Source organism: Entelurus aequoreus, linkage group LG07, assembly GCF_033978785.1.
Source record: "Entelurus aequoreus isolate RoL-2023_Sb linkage group LG07, RoL_Eaeq_v1.1, whole genome shotgun sequence".
Classification (NCBI taxonomy): domain Eukaryota; kingdom Metazoa; phylum Chordata; class Actinopteri; order Syngnathiformes; family Syngnathidae; genus Entelurus; species Entelurus aequoreus.
The window spans coordinates 76,178,039-76,200,547 of record NC_084737.1 but is presented as its reverse complement, the minus strand read 5'-3'; the positions used below and the strand labels follow the sequence as shown (position 1 = coordinate 76,200,547).

The 22,509-nt window shown below is 37.3% G+C and overlaps 1 protein-coding gene across 1 annotated transcript in view; it reads right to left on the bottom strand.

Annotated features, from left to right (window-relative positions):
- The window catches only part of nphp4 (nephronophthisis 4), a 486,853-nt gene that overhangs the window by 133,532 nt on the left and 330,812 nt on the right, over positions 1-22,509 (bottom strand). The window contains exons 18-19 of the mRNA XM_062054501.1: positions 14,701-14,861; positions 9,953-10,121 (exon numbers count right to left, since the gene is read on the bottom strand). Coding sequence (XP_061910485.1) covers positions 9,953-10,121; positions 14,701-14,861 — 330 coding nt within the window. The remainder of the gene's footprint in view (positions 1-9,952; positions 10,122-14,700; positions 14,862-22,509) is intronic.

Sequence of the window (22,509 nt, the reverse complement as noted above, 5' to 3'; positions counted from 1 at the left end):
TTATTTCTTCTGTTTCTATCCGCAGTTAAGCACGATGCTATCACGTTAGCTCCGAAGCTAAAGTGCTTCACCGATGTATTGTCGTGGAGATAAAAGTCACTGTGAATGTCCATTTCGCGTTCTCGACTCTCATTTTCAAGAGGATATAGTATCCGAGGTGGTTTAAAATACAAATCCGTGATCCACAATAGAAAAAGGAGAAAGTGTGGAATCCAATGAGCCCTTGTACCTAAGTTACAGTCAGAGCGAAAAAAGATACACCCTGGCGTCCTGCACTGCACTCTAGTCCTTCACTCTCACTTTCCTCATCCACGAATCTTTCATCCTCGCTCAAATTAATGGGGTAATCGTCGCTTTCTCGGTCCGAATCGCTCTCGCTGCTGGTGTAAACAATGTGCAGATGTGAGGCGCCCTTCAACCTGTGACGTCACGCTACTTCCGGTACAGGCAAGGCTTTTTTTTATCAGCGACCAAAAGTTGCAAACTTTATCGTTGATGTTCTCTACTAAATCCTTTCAGCAAAAATATGGCAATATCGCGAAATGATCAAGTATGACACATAGAATGGATCTGCTATCCCTGTTTAAATAAAAAAATCTCATTTCAGTAGGCCTTTAAAGGGATAAAGCCATTGTTTATAAATTTGGTAAATAAATAACCCAAAAATTTATATTTTGTTGTTTTCTTACTGTACCGAAAATGAACCGAACCGTGACCTCTAAACCGAGGTACGTACCGAACCGAAATTTTTGTGTATCGTTACACCCCTAACGGAAATGTAAAAAAAAATACCAATTTGGCTAGAAATAACAGCTAAATAACATCTGGGATGCCTGATCAGTGGAAACCTGTCCACCTCAGGAGAACCAGACAGGTAACGTTTAGTTGTTAGTGATGTATTTTGAACCATTCTAAGTGGATTTAGTGGTATTAAATGGATGGATGGATGATTCCTACAAATCCACAGAGGTTACCGCACCTACATATCGCAGAGGAAAGAAGGTTTTCACATGCTGTTAGTGTTCTGTTGCAAACTATTTCCATTCCCCCGCCTCATCACACAAGCTGCCCATGCTCGGCTACACCTGCCTGTCTATACGTCTGCACGGACGCATGAGCGCTCGCCTTCCCCGGCATGTGTGAGCGCTTTGATTTCCTCTCCGTCGGAGCCTGCACGCGCCGCATCCATCTCACTTCGCCGGCAACTTCTTGGGAGAATTTCCCGGCGATAACGAAGGCGTTTCATACCCTTCTTACCACCCACCTGCTAAGAGTTGCTGATTCATTACAGACAGATGACAAGACACCCCCTAGGGGATGGAGAGAGGAAGTGATGGGAGGCAAACAAAAAGCGGCCGTTTCGATGAATAGGAGCAAACAGGCCGATGAAGCGTGGCTGGAGAATGTGAGGGAGGAAGAAAAAAAAGAAAACTACTACACTGCAAAAAGTCAAGTGTTCAAAAACAAGAAAAAAAAATACAAAAATGAGGGGTATTTTACTTGAACTAAGGAAAATTATCTGCCAATTGAACAAGAATATTTGGCTTGTCAAGACTTTCCAAAAAAAGTAAAATTAGCTAACCCCAATTAACCCAAAAATACCTTAAAATAAGAATATTCTCACTAATAACAAGTGCACTTTTCTTGGTAGAAAAAAAAAGAGACCTTTTTGCTCAATATGTTGAAAAATATTCTTAAATTAAAGGCCTACTGAAAGCCACTACTACCGACCACGCAGTCTGATAGTTTATATATCAATGATGAAATCTTAACATTGCAACACATGCCAATACGGCCGGGTTAGATTAGTAAAGTGCAATTTTAAATTTCCCGCAAAATATCCTGCTGAAAACGTCTCGGTATGATGACGTCTGCGCGTGACGTCACGGATTGTGCGGACATATTGGGACAGCATTGTGGCCAGCGATTAAGTCGTCTGTTTTCATCGCAAAATTCCACAGTATTCTGGACATCTGTGTTGGTGAATCTTTTGCAATTTGTTTAATGAACAATGAAGACAGCAAAGAAGAAAGCTGTAGGTGGGAAGCGGTGTATTAGCAGCTGGCTGCAGCAACACAACCAGGAGGACTTTGAGTTGGGTAGCAGACGCGCTACCGTGAGTACGCAGCTTTGGCTTACAAACATTTGATCGCTTGCCCGTACGTGCATGTCACTATGTGCATGTCACGTACGTAACTTTGGGGAAATATACGCGCTGTATGAACTTTACGGAGGTGAGCGGTACTTTGGGCTGTGGGATTGAGTGTGTTGTGCGGGTGTTTGAGTTGTATTGGTGGGTTATATGGACGGGAGGGTGGAGGTGTTTGTTATGCGGATTAATTTGTGGCATATTAAATATAAGCCTGGTTGTGTTGTGGCTAATAGAGTATATATATGTCTTGTGTTTATTTACCGTTTTAGTCATTCCCAGCTGAATATCTGGTCCCACCCGCCTCTCACAGCATCTTCCCTATCTGAATCGCTTCCACTGCCCTCTAATCCTTCACTCTCTCTTTCCTCATCCACAAATCTTTCATCCTCGCTCAAATTAATGGGGTAATCGTCACTTTCTCGGTCCGAATCGCTCTCGCTGCTGGTGGCCATGATTGTAAACAATGTGCAGATGTGAGGAGCTCCACAACCTGTGACGTCACGCTACTTCCGGTACAGGCAAGGCTTTTTTATCAGCGACCCAATGTTGCGAACTTTATCGTCGATGTTCTCTACTAAATACTTTCAGCAAAAATATGGCAATATTGCAAAATGATCAAGTATGACACATAGAATGGACCTGCTATTCCCGTTTAAATAAGAACATTTCATTTCAGTAGGCCTTTAAGTAAATGCTAGTGCCATTATCTTGACATAATGATATGCGCTCGGCATTACATTTCTTGAAACCAGCAAACTTATACTAAAAACTAGTTTATTGTTCTTAATGGAAAGGCAACAAGGCAACCCCTTGTTACTCTCGGGGTCTCCTAGCCGCTCAGGCAAATCATATTGTCTAAAAATGCATTTTTCCATCAACAACATGACATCATCGCGCCAAGTGCGTGCTCTTTCAGTCAATTAGTGCGCATATATACAGAACGTAATTTTGAAGAATTTATCTGAATGTGCATGAACTATTTCTGTTCAAAATTGTTAGAAATGTCACATGCTAAATGTTTAATTATTAACTGTCAGTTTACTGTACTGTGCCAACTGTACTACTACATGAGTACGTATTTTCAATTGTTTCATTGAATATAAAACAGCAAAGTGTCACGACGAGGGTGTTTTCGCATCTTACTGCGAGGATTGTTCTCCCGGGATGCAAACGGACTTTTCCGGACAAAGGTAGCAGGTAGGAACATATTTATTCTTGACTCTCAAATAGGTGAAAACAAAAAAGGCGCACAAGGCGAAGGCACAACTTAACGCAGGAAACAAAAGCGAACACTTAGCCTGAACTATGGACATGAAACAAAAAGTCGCTAACGGTGGCATAAATAAACAAAAACTTACTTGGCAAGAAACGAGCAGCGTGAAACAATCAGCATGAACTATGGTATCTCCAGAAAACAAGCATGAACAGAGCAATGTCGCCAGCCCGACTAACTGGCAACGACAGGCTTAAATAATAATCTCCTGATTAGAGCAGGTGCGTGTCCCGAACACATGAGGCAGGTGAAACTAATGAGTCGCCATGGTGACTAAACAAACGAGGGAGCGCAAACAGGAACTAAAAGAGTCCAAAAATTAACAAAAACATAATCCAGACCACAGATCATGACACAAAGTCCATTAGGCTGTCATCTGTTTTAATTAGGAGACACAATTGTGTCAAAGTCATGATTTTTTTTTTTTCATGCTTGAAATAAAAAATGATTACTTTAAAAAAGTAGTTTTATACTTGTGAGTGTTGATGACACAGCTGTGCAACACTTGATATTCTAGTTTCAAGCATGTTTTACTCAATATAGGTCATTAAATCTCAGCAACAAGCTGTAATATCTTACTGAGATCATTTAGGACCAAAACCCTTAAAACAAGTAAAACCCTCTAACACAGGGGTGGGCAATTAATTTTTACCGGGGGCCGCATGAGCAACCCGAGCACTGCTGGAGGGCCACATCGACAATATTTCAATTAAATTTTGCTCAATATTATTTTTGATATATACCGTAAGATAAATAATAATAATAATAATAATAATAATAATAATTAATAATAATAGTAATACTTCAACATAGTGTGTGTAACAGCATTCCATGACTAATATAAATAAATTAACATTAATAATAAATGACAGTAAAATAAGCACACGTATGACTGAGGAGTCATCGTGTAACTTTGTGTGGTGTTTGAGTTGTCCGACTTTTTGTGTGGCCATAAACGCAGCAGTGGTTTAGTGCTATGCGTGTTGGTGACAGATGACAAGTTGGTTTTGGCCTGGTTTGTACGGCAGAAAATGACTAGTTTTTCGAGATAGAATTGTTTTACTCATGTTTTTGGTGTGGTTATGTCCGAATATAAACAGTTTTGCTCAATAAAGTGATCGATATAATTCCTGTCCTCGAAGCATCTCGATAGACGTTACAATAATTGAACGGTGTTCAATTGAACGGTGTTGACGAACACCGTTAGGGCCGCTTGTTGTCACTGTCACTCAAAGTTGCACTGCAAAATTACATAAAATAAATATGTTTATTTTGTTTAGAATTCAGATGGGATTTGATTTGGTGCGTGGCATATATTTGCTGCGCGCAGCAGACGCTTGAGCAGTGCACAATTGCGCAGGCACGCACCTTCGAGGGAACGTTGCTTGGCAGTCCATGTCTTGTTGGAAACACGCCATTCTTCATCAACTTTTCTCTTTTTAGCGTCTCGGGTGTAAACCGTGCATCACTTGTCGCTGCGTGTGCACCTTCACTCGCAGGTTACACACGGACACACGCCCATAAATAATACTTTTCAAAATAAAAGCAGCACAGTTGTATTGCGCGCACGACATAGATGTTTTTTCAACTTTATTTTGTAATTAATGATTGCAGCTGTTCACATTCACTCACAATCACGCACACGCATACGTCCATACGGAATAAATACAAATAACGATTTTCAAAACAAAAGCAGCACCGTTGTATTGCACACTCGACATAGATACTTTTTTAAATTTATTTTGTAATTTATAATTGGCCTCACGCGGGCCGGACAGGGACGCACAAAGGGCCGGATGCGGCCCGCGGGCCGCAGAATGCCCAGGTCTGCTCTAACATAAAATCTGCTTAGTGAGAAGAATTATCTTATCAGACAGAAAATAAGCAAATATCACCCTTATTTGAGATATTTAATCTTACTTAGATTTCACTTTTTGCAGTGTAGAGAGTCCTCCTCCCTTCCCCAAATTGATTTCCACCGTCCGCCAAGGTGCCTTATGGATATCCCAGCATTGATTGGAATTTACATGCCTGCACCACCCCCCCCCCACCCGCCCACCCGCCCACCGCCTCCATCCGAGCAGCCGTTGCACTCCCAACCCGCTTTGAGTGATAAGCACAGTGAGAAAGTGCTGGCATATTTAGCCCCGACAATGGCGCTCGGCAGTGTTTCTGAGGCAGCGCAGAGTGATGCGTTGTTTATGAGAGGGAGTATCTTTCGAGGCTTGATGCATGGCGGTGAAAAGATACTGTCAGCGGCAGCCATTGCTCCGCACGGGCTCACAGTGAGTGAGCACAAAAGGAGGAGAGGAGCAGGAAGCTCCATGACTGAGAGAAGCGGTGGTGTCACATCCAAATGTTTAGCTTCGGCACTGCGATTTTTGTCTCTAACTATGTACATCACAGGTGTCTAACTCAAGGACCGGGGGCCGGCTACATCATCTTATATGATGTAGCGCAGGGATGTCCAAAGTGCGGCCCGGGGGCCATTTGGGGCCCGCAGGTCATTTTTTAATGGCCCCACGGCCCATTTTAAAATACGATTAAAAAGTGGTATGAAAGAGCAAACAGGTGAAATGTAACAAGAAAATGTTGCAATGTTTACTTTAATAACACAAAGCTGCCATGCAGGCTGTTTCTTTCTTTAAAAAATAATAATGAATCAAAATCAATGTTATTATGAATTATTGACCTATCCAAGGCTCCAATTACGTCACATTAAATATTGCACTTTGAGATATTTTTTTTTTAAAGAAGGGCCTAAAACGAACAAACAAAAAACATAAACAACAATACAACGTATAATTGACGGATAGATCTGAAGTTGATCTCGAGATTATTGTGTTAAAAGTAAACAGTAAAAAAATGTTTTAACACTTTAATGAGTCGGACCCTTTTGGTTCCCCAATAATTGTTGTGTGATTTGTTTTTAAGTGTCATTGCTCAAAAAATAATAATGAATTAAAATCAATGGTGTTATGAGTTATTGACCTTTTTAAGGCTCCAATTATTATATAATCTGAAATATTCCTCTTAAAAATTTTATTGGGTGAAAATATTGCATATTTTGTGTGTTTTTTCCATAAAAAAAAACAGGGTTTTCTTTGACAAAAAGAGCATACGACTTAAATCTTTAAAAATGTTATATTGACAGACAGACCTAATGTTGATCTAGAGATAATAATACTGAATAATGACACATTTTAAATATTTTTTGGACCAAAACTAGGAATGTCCGATAATGGCTTTTTGCCGATATCCGATATTCCGATATTGTCCAACTCTTTAATTACCGATACCGATATCAACCGATACCGATATCAACCGATATATGCCGTCGTGGAATTAACACATTATTATGCCTAATTTGGACAACCAGGTATGGTGAAGATAAGGTACTTTTTAAAAAAATTAGTAAAATAAGATAAATAAATTAAAAACATTTTCTTGAATAAAAAAGAAAGTACAACAATATAAAAACAGTTACATAGAAACTAGTAATGAATGAAAATGAGTAAAATTAACTGTTAAAGGTTAGTACTATTAGTGGACCAGCAGCACGCACAATCATGTGTGCTTACGGACTGTATCCCTTGCAGACTGTATTGATATATATTGATATATAATGTAGGAACCAGAATATTAATAACAGAAAGAAACAACCCTTTTGTGTGAATGAGTGTAAATGGGGGAGGGAGGTTTTTTGGGTTGGTGCACTAATTGTAAGTGTATCTTGTGTTTTTTATGTTGATTTAATAAAAAATAAAAAAAATAAATAAAAAAAAAACAAAAAAAACGATACCGATAATAAAAAAAACGATACCGATAATTTCCGATATTACATTTTAACGCATATATCGGCCGATAATATCGGCCAACATCTCTAACCAAAACCCTTTGGGGTCTCCGGGATCAAGCCTGAGTGGAGGCCTTAATGTATATTTTTTATACATATTTTGTATTGGTTTTTAAAATAAAAAAATATCAAAATGGCCCCCGCTTGCTTTGATTTTTCAGTGTGCGGCCCTCAGTGGAAAAAGTTTGGACACCCCTGATGTAGCGGTATGATATGGTTATACTGAAATAAACTGCAACAAAAACCAGTGCAATTAACAGTGCAATACATTTTCATAACATGGTCACTACTGCCTAGTTTCTCTTGTTATATTCTTATGTTCACTGTTATATTTGTATTCTTATTGTTGCTTTTTATTTTTATTCTTATTGTAATATTTTCTATTTTATTTCCATTTATACCCCCATTATTTACTTTTTAAATTCAATCTCAATTCTGTACACTGCTGCTGGAATTGTAATTTTCCTGAGGGAACTCTGCTGAAGGAATCAATAAAGTACTATTCATCTATCTATCTATCTATCTATCTATCTATGGCCTGGAAATAATATGTGTCAATAAAGTACTAAATGTAATCCTTTTTTCCCATTTTGACAAAAAAAAAAATATTATATACAAAAAAGATTATTATACAAATCAAACCATGTTTTTGTTAAAAGAGAAATAACTACTTTTTATCTGCTTGACCTATGACTTCAAAGCAAGTTATCCATTAAATTGTACACTGTAAAAATGACAATGTACAGTACAGGCCAAAAGTTTGGACACACCTTCTCATTCAGTGGGTTTTCTTTATTTTCATGACTATTTACATTGTAGATTGTCACTGAAGGCATCACAACTATGAATGAACACATGTGGAATTATGTACTTAACGAAAAAAGGTGAAATAACTGTTAACATGTTTTATATTGTAGTTTCTTCAAAATAGCCACCCTTTGCTCTGATTACTCTTGGCATTCTCTCGATGAGCTTCAAGCACACCTGTGAAGTGAAAACCATTTCAGGTGACTACCTCTTGGAGCTCATCGAGAGAATGCCAAGAGTGCGCAAAGCAGTAATCAGATCAAAGGGTGGCTAGTTAGAATAAAAATAGAATATAAAACGTTTTTTTTTTTTAGTTATTTCACCTTTTTTTGTTAAGTACATAACTCCGCATGTGTTCATTCATAGTTTTGATGCCTTCAGTGACAATCTACAATGTAAATAGTAGGGATGTCCGATAATGCCGATATTATCGGCCGATAAATGCGTTAAAATGTAATATCGAAAATTATCGGTATCGGTTTTTTTATTATCTGTATCGTTTTTTTGTTTTTTGTTTTTTTTTGTTTTTTTTATTAAATCAAAATAAAAAACACAAGATACACTTACAATTAGTGCACCAACCCAAAAAACCTCCCTCCCCCCATTTATTTCTGTTATCAATATTCTGGTTCCTACATTATATATCAATATATATCAATACAGTCTGCAAGGGATACAGTCCGTAAGCACACACGATTGTGTGTGCTGCTGGTCCACTAATAGTACTAACCTTTAACAGTTAATTTTACTAATTTTAATTAATTACTAGTTTCTATGTAACTGTTTTTATATTGTTTTACTTTCTTTTTTATTCAAGAAAATGTTTTTAATTTAGTTATCTTATTTTATTTTATTTTTTTAAAAGTACCTTATCTTCACCATACATGGTTGTCCAAATTAGGCATAAACATGTGTTAATTCCACGACTGCATATATCGGTTGATATCGGTATCGGTTGATATCGGTATCGGTAATTAAAGAGTTGGACAATATCTATCGGAATATCGGCAAAAAGCCATTATCGGACATCCTTAGTAAATAGTCATGAAAATAAAGACAACGCATTGAATGAGGAGAAGGTGTGTCCAAACTTTTGGCCTGTACTGTATTTTGCGGTAAAATTGTGACATTTAATGTCGTTTTTACAGCATTTTACCATAAACAGATAAAAAAGTATCAATCAATCAATGTTTATTTGTATAGCCCTAAATCACAAGTGTCTCAAAGGGCTGCACAAGCCACAACGACATCCTCGGTACAGAGCCCACATACCAGTTACCAAGTACCACTGTTTTTGATGACAACATTTTTTTTACTGTAAAAAACTGTGGTACCACTTTGCCGTTTACAATAATACACAGTTAAATCTACAGTTGTTGTCAGCTCAGTTGGCAGAATTTTACTGTAAAAAAAAACTGTTTTCCTTTTACAGTCACCAAAAAAACACCCTAAATGTCTCTTTAAATTCTGGCAACTGAGCTATCAGGTTTTTTTTTAACTGTAAAAAAAAAAACACGGTACTGTTTTTCCATTTACAGTAATATGCTGACTTGGAATTTTACAGCAAAATTGTTGCGAATGAGCTGCCTGTTTTTTTACTGCAATATCTACAGATGCTTTTTGTTTTTTTTACATTGTCTTTAAAAAATTAAAAAATCAAGTGAATAGGATATTTTGTAATAATGTCATTCAATTTAGAAGTGGCCCTCTGGGGTCAAACATAATTGCGACGAGGCCCTCGATAAAAGCGAGTTTGACACCCCTGGTGTACAAAATATTCAACAGTAGATGATGCTCCTGTTATATACCAAGCATACACAATAACATCGGATACTACCAATTGTCATAAATAAAAAAAACTTGCCAATGTTTCCAGTGCGAATGTGCAGACGACCCCTGACGATGGAGTGGACAGCCGTGGGGTGGTTGGAGGCGTGGTCAGTCTGCAGGGTTTCCTCACCCACGTAATCGGTTGTCAGAACTTCCATCTCATGGAGGGCTTGTACCGCCATTTTACCGTGCCGCAACATGTACTGTTGCAACATGTAAGAAGAGGGAGACAAAACATGTCATCATTGTGAAAATACAGAAAAATAAGTACAAATATTATGAATTTTAATTATATAAATTGTAATTTTCATAAATATTTGTTTGTTTGTATGGATATGTACTTGTAAGCTATTAACAATGAGTGAAATAGTATTTGTAATTGTTTTGAATATTTGTATTTGTTTTTATTCAACACAACACATTAATAAATGTTAACTCTTAGGAAACAAATCCTGCTATTTAGTTTTTTCAATATTTGTTTTCTGTATTTTGGCCATATTTATTGTTGTGTTACTCCATTATACATAATGTTTCCTAAGAGGGTTTTCTTCGTTTTACATTAAATACATTGAATGTCCAATTCTTTAACAGGTGTGCAATACACTGGAAATTATCTGAATATACCCCAAAGCCAGACATAAAAGTTGTTGTTTTTTTCAAAAGGCATAAAACATTTTGAATTCATATTTATTTATGTATTTATTTTTATCTCTTTAGCAATGTACGCCTTAAACAAATTACAAACATGTACAAATTGTTTTTAAATTTAAATTTTTGATCAAATTATGTCACAGTTTTCCAATAGTATACATTTGCATAACTTGTTTTACTAATTGTTTGACATTATCTTATCAAAAGGCCTTCAAAAGGGTAAAAAAAACAAAAAACATTACATGTTTGAATATTGTGTTTAGGACTGAAGTTCATTGAGAAATTAAAAAAATATATATATGAATACAACATTTTTTTACATCCAAAAAAAACGTATGTCTTGCGTGGTTTTGAAGACAATTAAAATTTAATGTTCCTAGAGGGGTATATGTTTTATGTTTGATAAAATCTTATAATTGTTTATTAAAGTCTACAGATTAAAATGATTTGTTTAAAAAAAAATATATATAACAAAACAATTATATAGAATTAAGAGAATATTGTAGAAATAAAGTGGACCTGTTAATATTAACACTTTATTTTGTAAAATTGTTAGTTGTATTATTATTAGTATTATCTATATTATGATTTATAATTAGTAGTAGTATAAGTTATGCTCTAAACATGATCAAAATAGACTACTTTCCAGATTTCTCATATTCCAAACACTTGATCTGGAATTTATATTAAAAAAAAAAAAGTTGTCTACAAATTAAACTACATAATTTTTTTTTTTTAAACCCACATACATTCTATAGACTGTTGTTGTAGGCTGTCTTTTCAGAAAAGACTGAAACACCCAAAGAGTCTGGGGTACACAACTGCCACATTGGTCCCAGCAGGCGGTCACCTCCACATCTCCCAATCCAACACCACCCAGAGAGCCTCCACAATATAATAACTGAGCTGGTTATCATTTTTGGACTGAAACATTCAGTTTGAGCAAGCAATGAAAACAAAACAAAAAACAAAAAAACAAGCAATCTACCAACAACAAGTACATTTGCATGATAACACTGTTTTGGAAAATAGGAAGTTTATGCAATGATAGACACACACACACACACAAACACACACACTTTGTGATGTCAGCCACACGCTATAAAATGTACAAATGCTGCAGGAATCGATGATGGATGCACTGCACTGCCATGATAGGGTATGAAAACAGATAGCGGTCTACCATAAATGACGCTTTATCTCTTGCGCTTAAAAAACAACAGAATGAATCAAAATGAGGTTGTTGTAAAATGTCAATAATAGGGATGTTCCGATTTATTCCAATACTGATCATCAATGAGTGAGCTCAGCTGATACCGATCACACAAATTACTGTACATTTTATAATTGAATAATGTTGAGTGCTATTGACAGTTTATTAATACCAACCCAATATTTAAACTTGTTTCTTTTTTTTATTACATGCAATTATTTGGGCAAAACAGTCAATAGTACACAATAACCAAACAGTACTATCTACTACTCATTAAAATCCTTTGGTTTTTACCCTCAAAGTCCTCCTGTTTGTTGTTTGTTGAATGGATTAGCGGACGCCAAGGCGACTGCTAGTCTTCCATATAGGAGCATACAAAATACAAATGCAAAGAATACATGCACTACTAGGGATGATGTTTGATAAGAAATTATCGAGTTCGAGCCCATTATCGAATCCTCTTATCGAACCGATTCCTTATCGATTCTCTTATCGAATCCAGATAGGTTGTTGTATATGGAAAAAAAACACTATTTGGTTTAACAAAAGCTCACTTTTATTTTATAAGAAAAAAATAAAATAAAAATAAATATTGACTGTTGTTACCCCCCTAAAAAAATACAATAAAATAAATAAATATTGACTGTTTTTATTTTTTTTGTCATAAAAAAATACAATCATGTGTGCTTACGGACTGTATCCCTTGCAGACTGTTATGATATATATTGATATATAATGTAGGAACCAGAATATTAATAACAGAAAGAAACAACCCTTTTGTGCGAATGGGGGAGGGAGTTTTTTTGGGTTGGTGCACTAATTGTAAGTGTCTCTTGTGTTTTTTATGTTGATTTAATTTTTTGGAAAAACATATTTTTTTTATTAATTTTTTTATATTTCTTGTGCCGCCCGGTACCAATCGATCCGCCGTGAGTGTTGATGACACAGCTTTGCAACAGTTGATATTCTAGTTTGAAGCATGTTTTACTCAATATCGGTCATCAAATCTCAGCAACAAATGACTGAAAGAGCACGCACTTGGCGCAATGATGTCATGTTGTCGATGGAAAAATGCATTTTTAGACCATATGATTTGCCTGAGCGGGTAGGAGACCCCGAGAGTAACAAGCGGTTGCCTTGTTGCCTTTCCATTAAGAACAATAAATTTGTTTTTAGTATAAGTTTGCTGGTTTCAAGAAATGTAATGCCGAGCGCATATCATTATGTCAAGATAATGGCACCAGCATTTACTTCATTTAAGAATATTTTTCAACATATTGAGCAAAAAAGTCTCATGTTTTTTTTTCTACCAAGAAAAGTGCACTTGTTATTAGTGAAAATACATTTATTTTAAAAGGTATTTTGGGGTTCATTGAGGTTAGCTAATTTTACTTGTTTTGCAAAGTCTTGACAAGCCAAATTTTCTCGTTCTATTGGAAGATAATTTTGCTTAGTTCAAGTAAAATACCCCTCATTTTTGTTTTGTTTTCTTATTTTTTAACACTGACTTTTTGCAGCGTACTTCTCTTTGTTTATGTCTATTTTCTGCTGGATCCAGTCTCTATTTTATACTGCAGCTGTTACATATACTGTAATATTGTACATGGTAATTGTTAAATATTGTATATATGATGGAAACATATATCAGTATATATCATATACTGTACATATATTATGTAAATATTACATATATGTTATATTTGACATTGCTACTACGGTACATTTTTTTGTCTATTTAATACCTGCATTGTCCTTTCCATCCTTACACTTTCCATCCTTTGTAACTGAGCTACTGTGTGGAACAATTTCCCTTGTGGATCATTAAAGTTTGTACAAGTCTAATAATGATACATTAGATACTAAGCAATGCAGTTTTTTGCAACAATAGAAGTGATTAGTATTAGTTAGGGCAGTGTTTTTCAACCACTGTGCCGCGGCACACTAGTGTGCCTTGAGATATTGTCTGGTGTGCCGTGGGAAATTATGCAACTTCACCTAATTTATCCCAAAAATATTTTTGGCAAATCAATAATTAGAATCTGCCAATAATGTGCCGTTGCTTAGTGTCTGTGCTGCGTAAAACTCGGCAGGGTAACCACGTAATACTCCATGTCAGTAGGTGGCAGCATTGCTTTGTAAAAGTCGGAATGTGTCGGGTGAGACGAGGATGGTTTGTTGTGATCCTGATATGCAGACCACAGTGGGAGGCAGGGTGCAGGTAAAAAGGGTATGTAATGCTTAAACCCAAAATGAACGAAAGGAAAAGGCTATGCAAAACAAAAGTCAAACTGAACTGGCTACAAAGTAAACAGAGACAGAATGCTGGACGACAGCAAAAACTTACGGCGTCCACAAAGTACATCCGTACGTGACATGACAATCAACAATGGCCACACAAAGAAGGATAGCAACAACGTCAATAGCCTTGCTTGCTAACACAAAGCAGGTGCGCGGAATAGCGCTCAAAGGAAGACATGAAGCCACTACAGGAAAACACCGGCAAAACAGGAAGGGCCACCAAAATAAGCAAGACAAGAACTAAAGCACTACACACAGGAAGACACCAACACACTCAAAATAAGACACGACGACTTGGTGGAGTTACATTTTTTCTAGTTTTCTGCTGGTGGTGTGCCTCCGGATTTTTTTTTATGACAAAAATGTGCCTTGCCTCAAAAAAGGCTGAAAAACACTGAATTAGGGGAGCGGCTGCACACTGTGTATGGAGAGCTGCTCGCCGCTTGTCAGGCCAATCCCCCGACAGCAAGAGGTCTGTGATTAGCATTAAAAGTATTCATCGGCAATGGCAAGCACATACTTTTTCATGAAAATCGTTCGATATTGATCCATCAGCACATTCTCACTTAATAACACAATATTCATTGCCATACGTTGACTCACGGGTGTGAGTGGGTTACCTTGAGCTCGATGGCAGTTGAACCTATTAGCAGCAACGAGTCACTGTCCCAGATGTCGATGCGCATGGTGTGAAGTGCCAGGTAGCGAAGGAACCAACGTTTCTCTCCCGGCTTGAGAAAGCTGTCGTCTACTCTGAACTGCACCTGCAGGCCAGGAGAGTCTGGACCAGGTGGACAAAGAACAAACACAATTAGTTATGTTGGTTTTTCAATACTATAAACTAGGGATGTCCGATAATGGCTTTTTGCCGATATCCGATATTCTGATATTGTCCGACTCTTAATTACCGATACCGATATCTAAGGCTGAAACGACGCGTCGACGTAGTCGGTTACGTAAATACGTCGACGCCGTTTTTGTGCGTCGACGCGTCGCATATTTACGTCACACTACCGTCATGGCGGACCGCAAAGCAGACGGTGCGAGCGAGGGGGGAAAAAAATCACGCCAAAAGTGGTCAAAAGTGTGGGAGTATTTCAATACACGGCCTAATAATGTTGTTGTATGCACGCTGTGTCGAGCGGAAATGGCCTATCATAGCAGCACAACGGCTATGAACGAACATTTGACAAGAAAACCATCAACTAGTCAATCGTCCGCGTGATTGATTGATTGATTGAGACTTTTATTAGTAGGTTGCACAGTGAAGTACATATTCCGTACAATTGACCACTAAATGGTAACACCCGAATAAGTTTTTCAACTTGTTTAAGTCGGGGTCCACTTAAATTGATTCATGATACAGATATATACTATCATATATACTATCATCATAATACAGTCATCACACAAGATAATCACATTGAATTATTTACATTATTTACAATCAGGGGTGTGGAGGGAGGGGGGGTGGGGGGGTGGGGGGGGGATATGGACATCAAGTAGTGGACATAGAGAGAGAGAGAGAGAGAGAGAGAGAGATCAGAAGGCATAAGAAAAAGAAAAAGTATCTGCATTTGATTGTTTACGTTTGATTATTAGCAATCTGGGGAGGGTGTTAGTTTAGGGTTGTAGCTGCCTGGAGGTGAACTTTTATTGCGGTTTTGAAGGAGGATAGAGATGCCCTTTCTTTTATACCTGTTGGGAGCGCATTCCACATTGATGTGGCATAGAAAGAGAATGAGTTAAGACCTTTGTTAGTTCGGAATCTGGGTTTAACTTGGTTAGTGGAGCTCCCCCTGGTGTTGTGGTTATGGCGGTCATTTATGTTAAGGAAGTAGTTTGACATGTACTTCGGTATCAGGGAGGTGTAGCGAATTTTATAGACTAGGCTCAGTGCAAGTTGTTTAACTCTGTCTTCCACCTTGAGCCAGCCCACTTTAGAGAAGTGGGTAGGAGTGAGGTGGGATCTGGGGTGGAGGTCTAGACGTAACCTGACTAGCTTGTTCTGAGATGTTTGGAGTTTAGATTTGAGGGTTTTGGAGGTGCTAGGGTACCAGGAGGTGCATGCGTAATCGAAAAAGGGTTGAACGAGAGTTCCCGCCAGAATCCTCAAGGTGCTTTTGTTGACCAGAGAGGAAATTCTGTAGAGAAATCTCGTTCGTTGGTTAACCTTTTTGATTACCTTGGTTGCCATTTTATCACAGGAGAGCATACGTTGTCATCATTACACAAAAACATGAATGTGTCATTTGTATCTGCTAGGGGTGTAACGGTACGTGTTTTGTATTGAACCGTTTCGGTACGGGGGTGTACCGAACGAGTTTCTAAGCTAAAGCTAAAGTGTTAACAAGATGCTTTGCTCCTACTGCCTCTGTCTCAGCACGTAGCATTGTCCCACCCACACAACCATCTGATTGGTACACACGAAGCGTTACCAGCCAATCAGCAGTGCGTATTAAGAGCGCATGTAGTCAGCGCTTCAGCGTGGAGCAGATAGGTGTTTAGCAGGTGAGCATCAGGCAGCGGACTCTCCCCAAATGATAACAAACACCTCCCAGTCAACTACTAGTAACATCACTATGAGCCCGTTGACCTTCTAGAAACTTCAACTGCAGCTCAGCTCGCTCGCAGTCCTGGCTTGAGGTGAATGCTAATTAGCTCTCAGTTCCAGCCACATCGACCCCTTCTGAGCGCCTATTTTCAGCTGCTGGGAATATTGTAAACAAAAAAAGAAGCAGGCAGCTACAACCCTAAACTAAAACCCTCCCCGGATTGCTAATAATCAAATGTAAACAATCAAATGCAGATACTTTTTCTTATCACACCCCTGATTGTAAATAATTCAATGTGATTATCTTGTGTGATGACTGTATTATGATGATAGTATATATGATAGTATATATCTGTATCATGAATCAATTTAAGTGGACCCCGACTTAAACAAGTTGAAAAACTTATTCGGGTGTTACCATTTAGTGGTCAATTGTACGGAATATGTACTTCACTGTGCAACCTACTAATAAAAGTCTCAATCAATCAATCAATCAATCAGCATGTAGACATGCTAACCTTTCTTCATTACAACTGTTAGACACTCACTGTAATGAGTAGAATTGGTTATTGTGTACTGTGTTGGACTGGATGTTTATTTTGCACATTTTAAAAGCAATACTTAATGTTTGCAGTGCTCCAGAATATTTAGATTGGCACTTTTTTGTATTGGATGTTTATCTTTATTTTTGCACATTTTAGCAAATAAGCAATACTTTCACTTTTGTTGAAATGTTTACACTGTTTTTACAGAATATTTCGTTTTGCACTTTTTTGTATTGGATGTTTATCTTTATTTTTGCACATTTTAAAGCAAAATAAGCAATACTTTTACTTTTGAAATGCTTATACTATTGCAGAATATTAAGATTTGCACTGGATGTTGACTTTTATATTTGCACATTAAAAAGCAAATAAGCTACTTTTAATTTTGTTAAATGTTAAAAGTTTTAAATGTTTACATTGTTACAGAATATTTTGTCATGTTGTTGTCAATGTTGACTGAGTGGCCATACTTCTTTTTTTTTGTAAATAAAAGCCATGCCTTTTGAAAAAACGGGCCTACATTTATTTTTTAATCTTCATTTTAAATAAAAAAAATAATCGGTAAAAGAAAAAATAATCTATAGATTAATGGAAAAAAATAATCTATAGATTAACCGATTAATCGGAAAAATAATCTATAGATTAATCGATGGAAAAATAATCGTTAGCTGCAGCCTTACCGATATCAACCGATACCGCTATCAACCGATACCTAATTTGGACAACCAGGTATGGTGAAGATAAGTTCCTTTTAAAAAAATAATAATAATAAAAATAAGATAAATTAATTAAAAACATTTTCTTGAATAAAAAAGAAAGTAAAACAATATAAAAACAGTATATATTTTGAATAAAATGTGTGTCATAATAGCTTGTATGAGGGCGGTAGACGTTGGTATGCTTGGTCATCTCTCCAATGTTAGCTACTTCTCTTTGTTAAAATGTCTATTTTCTGCTGGATTTACTCTCTATTTTATGCTGCAGCTGTTACATATACTGTAATATTGTACATGGTCATTGTTATCTATTGTATATATCATATAAACATGTCCGATAAAGGCTTTTTTGCCGATATCCGATATTCCGATATTGTCCAACTCTTAATTACCGATACCGATATCAACAGTCGTGGAATTAACACATTATTATGCCTAATTTGGACAACCAGGTATGGTGAAGATAAGGTCCTTTTTTTAAATAAAAAAAATAAGATAAATAAATTAAAAACATTTTCTTGAATAAAAAAGAAAGTAAAACAATATAAAAAAAGTTACATAGAAACTAGTAATTAATGAAAATGAGTAACATTAACTGTTAAAGGTTAGTACTATTAGTGGACCAGCAGCACGCACAATCATGTGTGCTTACGGACTGTATCCCTTGCAGACTGTATTGATATATATTGATATATAATGTAGGAACCAGAATATTAATAACAGAAAGAAACAACCCTTTTGTGTGAATGAGGAGGGAGGTTTTTTGGGTTGGTGCATTAATTGTAAGTGTATCTTGTGTTTTTTATGTTGATTTGATTTAAAAAAAAAAAAAAAAAAAAAACGATACCGATAATAAAAAAAACGATACCGATAATTTCCGATATTACATTTTAACGCATTTATCGGCCGATAATATCGGCGTTAAAATGTCTATTTTCTGCTGGATTTATTCTCTATTTTATGCTGCAGCTGTTACATATACTGTAATATTGTACATGGTAATTGTTATATATTGTATATATCATATAAACATATAATATAATTAGGGATGTCCGATAAAGGCTTTTTTGCCGATATCCGATATTCCGATATTGTCCAACTCTTAATTACCGATACCGATATCAACAGTCGTGGAATTAACACATTATTATGCCTAATTTGGACAACCAGGTATGGTGAAGATAAGGTCCTTTTTTTAAATAAAAAAAATAAGATAAATAAATTAAAAACATTTTCTTGAATAAAAAAGAAAGTAAAACAATATAAAAACAGTAACATAGAAACTAGTAATGAATGAAAATGAGTAAAATTAACTGTTAAAGGTTAGTACTATTAGTGGACCAGCAACACGCACAATCATGTGTGCTTACGGACTGTATCCCTTGCAGACTGTATTGATATATATTGATATATAATGTAGGAACCAGAATATTAATAACAGAAAGAAACAACCCTTTTGTGTGAATGAGTGCAAATGGGGGAGGGAGGTTGTTTGGGTTGATCCACTAATTGTAAGTGTATCTTGTGTTTTTTATGTTGATTTAATAAAAAATAAAAAAAAAGGATACCAATAATTAAAAAAAACGATACCGATATTTTCCGATATTACATTTTAAAGCATTTATCTCTACTATAAACATTTATCTCTACTATAAACATACTGTAACTAGAATGTGGTTTAGTAGCACGCAGACCTCCTGCAAATCTCAACTGCATCAAAATTCTAAAAGCAATGGAAGATGCACATACGAGGTGTCATTATGACCGTGGGGGGTGTACCCTTTCTTCAATGCCATCGTGCCCCTTTTTCTGCAACATTTTATTACAAATAACTTTTTACCTCGGTAAAAATGTTAGCTGTTTTTTGGCTTCTCCAACACACCACAAATTGTAAGGTTATTTGCTAAATTAACGGAGTAATATATCTTTAGTGATGTACGTGTCTATATTAGCTATTTTAGCCTACTATCAAGGGCTGACGCAAATCTTCGTTGACAGAAATGTTGTATTTTAATTTTTATTCTCCACATTTTTGCAACATTGGAAATCATTAGTAAAATGGAGGCTTCTCACAGGATGAGATAACTCCTGGAAAAGACTGGCTCAGAATGGCCAAAAGGTATAGATGTGTGTGTCAAGTTAGAGGAAACGGCAGGCTGTCTTCTTCTAATGGATTTATAACAACCTTTTGCAAGCTGGGTAACGTTTGCTGTGGTCTGGAACAACGTGGCACACAAACATGATGATGCAATATGCACATACAACTAGCATAGACGGCATGTTAGCATTGATTAGCTTGCCGTCATGGACGGGACCAAATATGCCTGATAAGCACTCCAGCAAATCAATAAAATCAACAAAGCTCACCTTTGTGCATTCACGCACAGTATAAAACATTTGGTGGACAAAATGAGACAAAGAAGGAGTGGCATAAAACACGTCTTTCCGTGGCAGCGTCGGAGAACGTTGTACGTGTTAACAAACTACGATGAGTTCAAGGGTCGCTGAAATTAGTACGACAAAACGGTGCTTGCCAAATACTCTCATCAGGGAAGCACGTATAACATTAAAAGTGGGTTTTCTAACAACTAGGAAGGTTTGTGTCATGTGTCATTCTCTACAGAAAATATATTTAAAAAAAATGCTCTTCATTTTTTTCCATTTTCACACATCTCTTTAAAGAGGTCAGTTCTTCACCCCTCAAAACTTCAAGAGAAAGTTTTGGCTCTCCTTTTTACCCAAGTATTTTGGGTGGAAACGCAGCAAGGGGGCTGTACTGGGTTTTATTGATGTAAATGTGTGTGTGTGTGTGTGTGTATGTGTGTGTGTGTGTGTGTGTGTGTGTGTGCTGGTCTTCAGACATGAAGCGACACCCAGCAGAGCCTCAACTCATCCTGCAACACAAACTACACAACTAGTATTGGCCTCCCTTCTTGATGTGCGCACAGCAGGACTGGCAGTCTGGGAGTCATGTTGGGGAACAATAAGAGTTTGAAGGCTGCAGGCTATGGAAGACTGACAAAGAGTGCACAGATGGAATCTGACCATTAAAAAGGAGAAAGAAGACGACGCTGCGTTTTTGAATCCATCTGAAGAAAAGCTGCAGAAATTGTACACGGAACCACACATTGGCGACTAAGGGTGACATTAAACACGGGGCGGCGTGGCTCGGCCGTGTCGGCAACTTGAGGGTTCCAGGTTCGATCCCCACTGCTGTTGTGTCCTCGGGCAAGATACTTCACCCACCATGCTCCCCAGCCAGTGCCACCCACACTGGTTTAAATGTAACTTAGACAATGGGTTTCATTATGTAAAGCGCTTTTGAGTCACGAGAGAAAATAGTATGAAATAGTTTGTCTTGACCCGAGAACTACAAAGCGGAGAGGAAGCAGGGCCTGACTCCCCTCAAGGCACCTTTTCTTTGAACTGTTCTGTGACCGAGGGCAACGGCTGTTTACGACATTTTCTTTGAACTGTTTTACGACCTTTTCTTTGAACTGTTTTGTAGCCAAAGGCAGTGGCTGTTTACGACCCCCCTCCCTTAGAAACAGCTGTTGCCATGTAACCAGGGAAAGTCCAAATAAACGAGGAGGCGTACAATCTTTCGTCAGAGCGTGCTGGAGACTGTGCAAGAGTACAGCCCGGACGTTTCTCCTCAATTGAGCCAAATTTAATTCTGTCTCTGTTTAATTCCTTGCTTCTTGTCTTGTTTAATAGATGTCATCAGTGTTTGAACCTGACACCACATATCACTATGGTCACCTCCCTGGTCAGCGTGTACTGTAGATGTCCAACCGGGAAGAGACCCCACTTCGGCTTTAAAAAATGTAAACTAAGAAAAACACTGGATTGACATGAATAGAAGACTTTATTTGATCCTGAAAAAAAAAAAGTCTTAAAGTGGACCTATTATGAAAAAACAACTTTTTTTTTTACCTCTTGGTATCTAGTTTTGTGTATTTGGGATCTGTATAAGTCCCAAAAATGTTAAATCAAACCATGGTGGAGATATTTATAAAATATTCTTGCCTTCCTTCTAAATTCTTCCTAACGAGCAATTTGCTCTATTTTTGACGTCAGCGAATATCTCCATGTATAGTAGAAATCTATGTGAGTCCGCCATTTTAGTCCGACGTGGGGCAGACTCGCTCGTACATGCACGTACATCCTCCACTGTTGCCATTTTTAATACAAAGTAGCGTAAAGTTCGAACTCATATCTGCCAGTAAACTCCATATGGAAGCGCTAAAAACTACAACACGGCGGACGGGGAGAAGACGCAGTCGAAGTGGAGGCACGTAAATAAGACCGCCCACAAAAAAGCGCATCCTGAAGAAACATTCAGAGAGCGGCTTGAAGATGGTCTGTAAGGAGTCTGGGGGAGTTGGTGGTAGCGGGGGTGTATTTTGTAGCGTCCTGGAAGAGTTAGTGCTGCAAAGGATTCTGGGTATTTGTTCTGTTGTGTTTATGTTGTGTTACGGTGCGGATGTTCTCCCGAAATGTGTTTGTCATTCGTGTTTGGTGTGGATTCACAGTGTGGCGTATATTTGTAACAGTGTTAAAGTTTTTTATACGGTTACCCTCAGTGTGACCTGTATCGCTGTTGATCAAGTA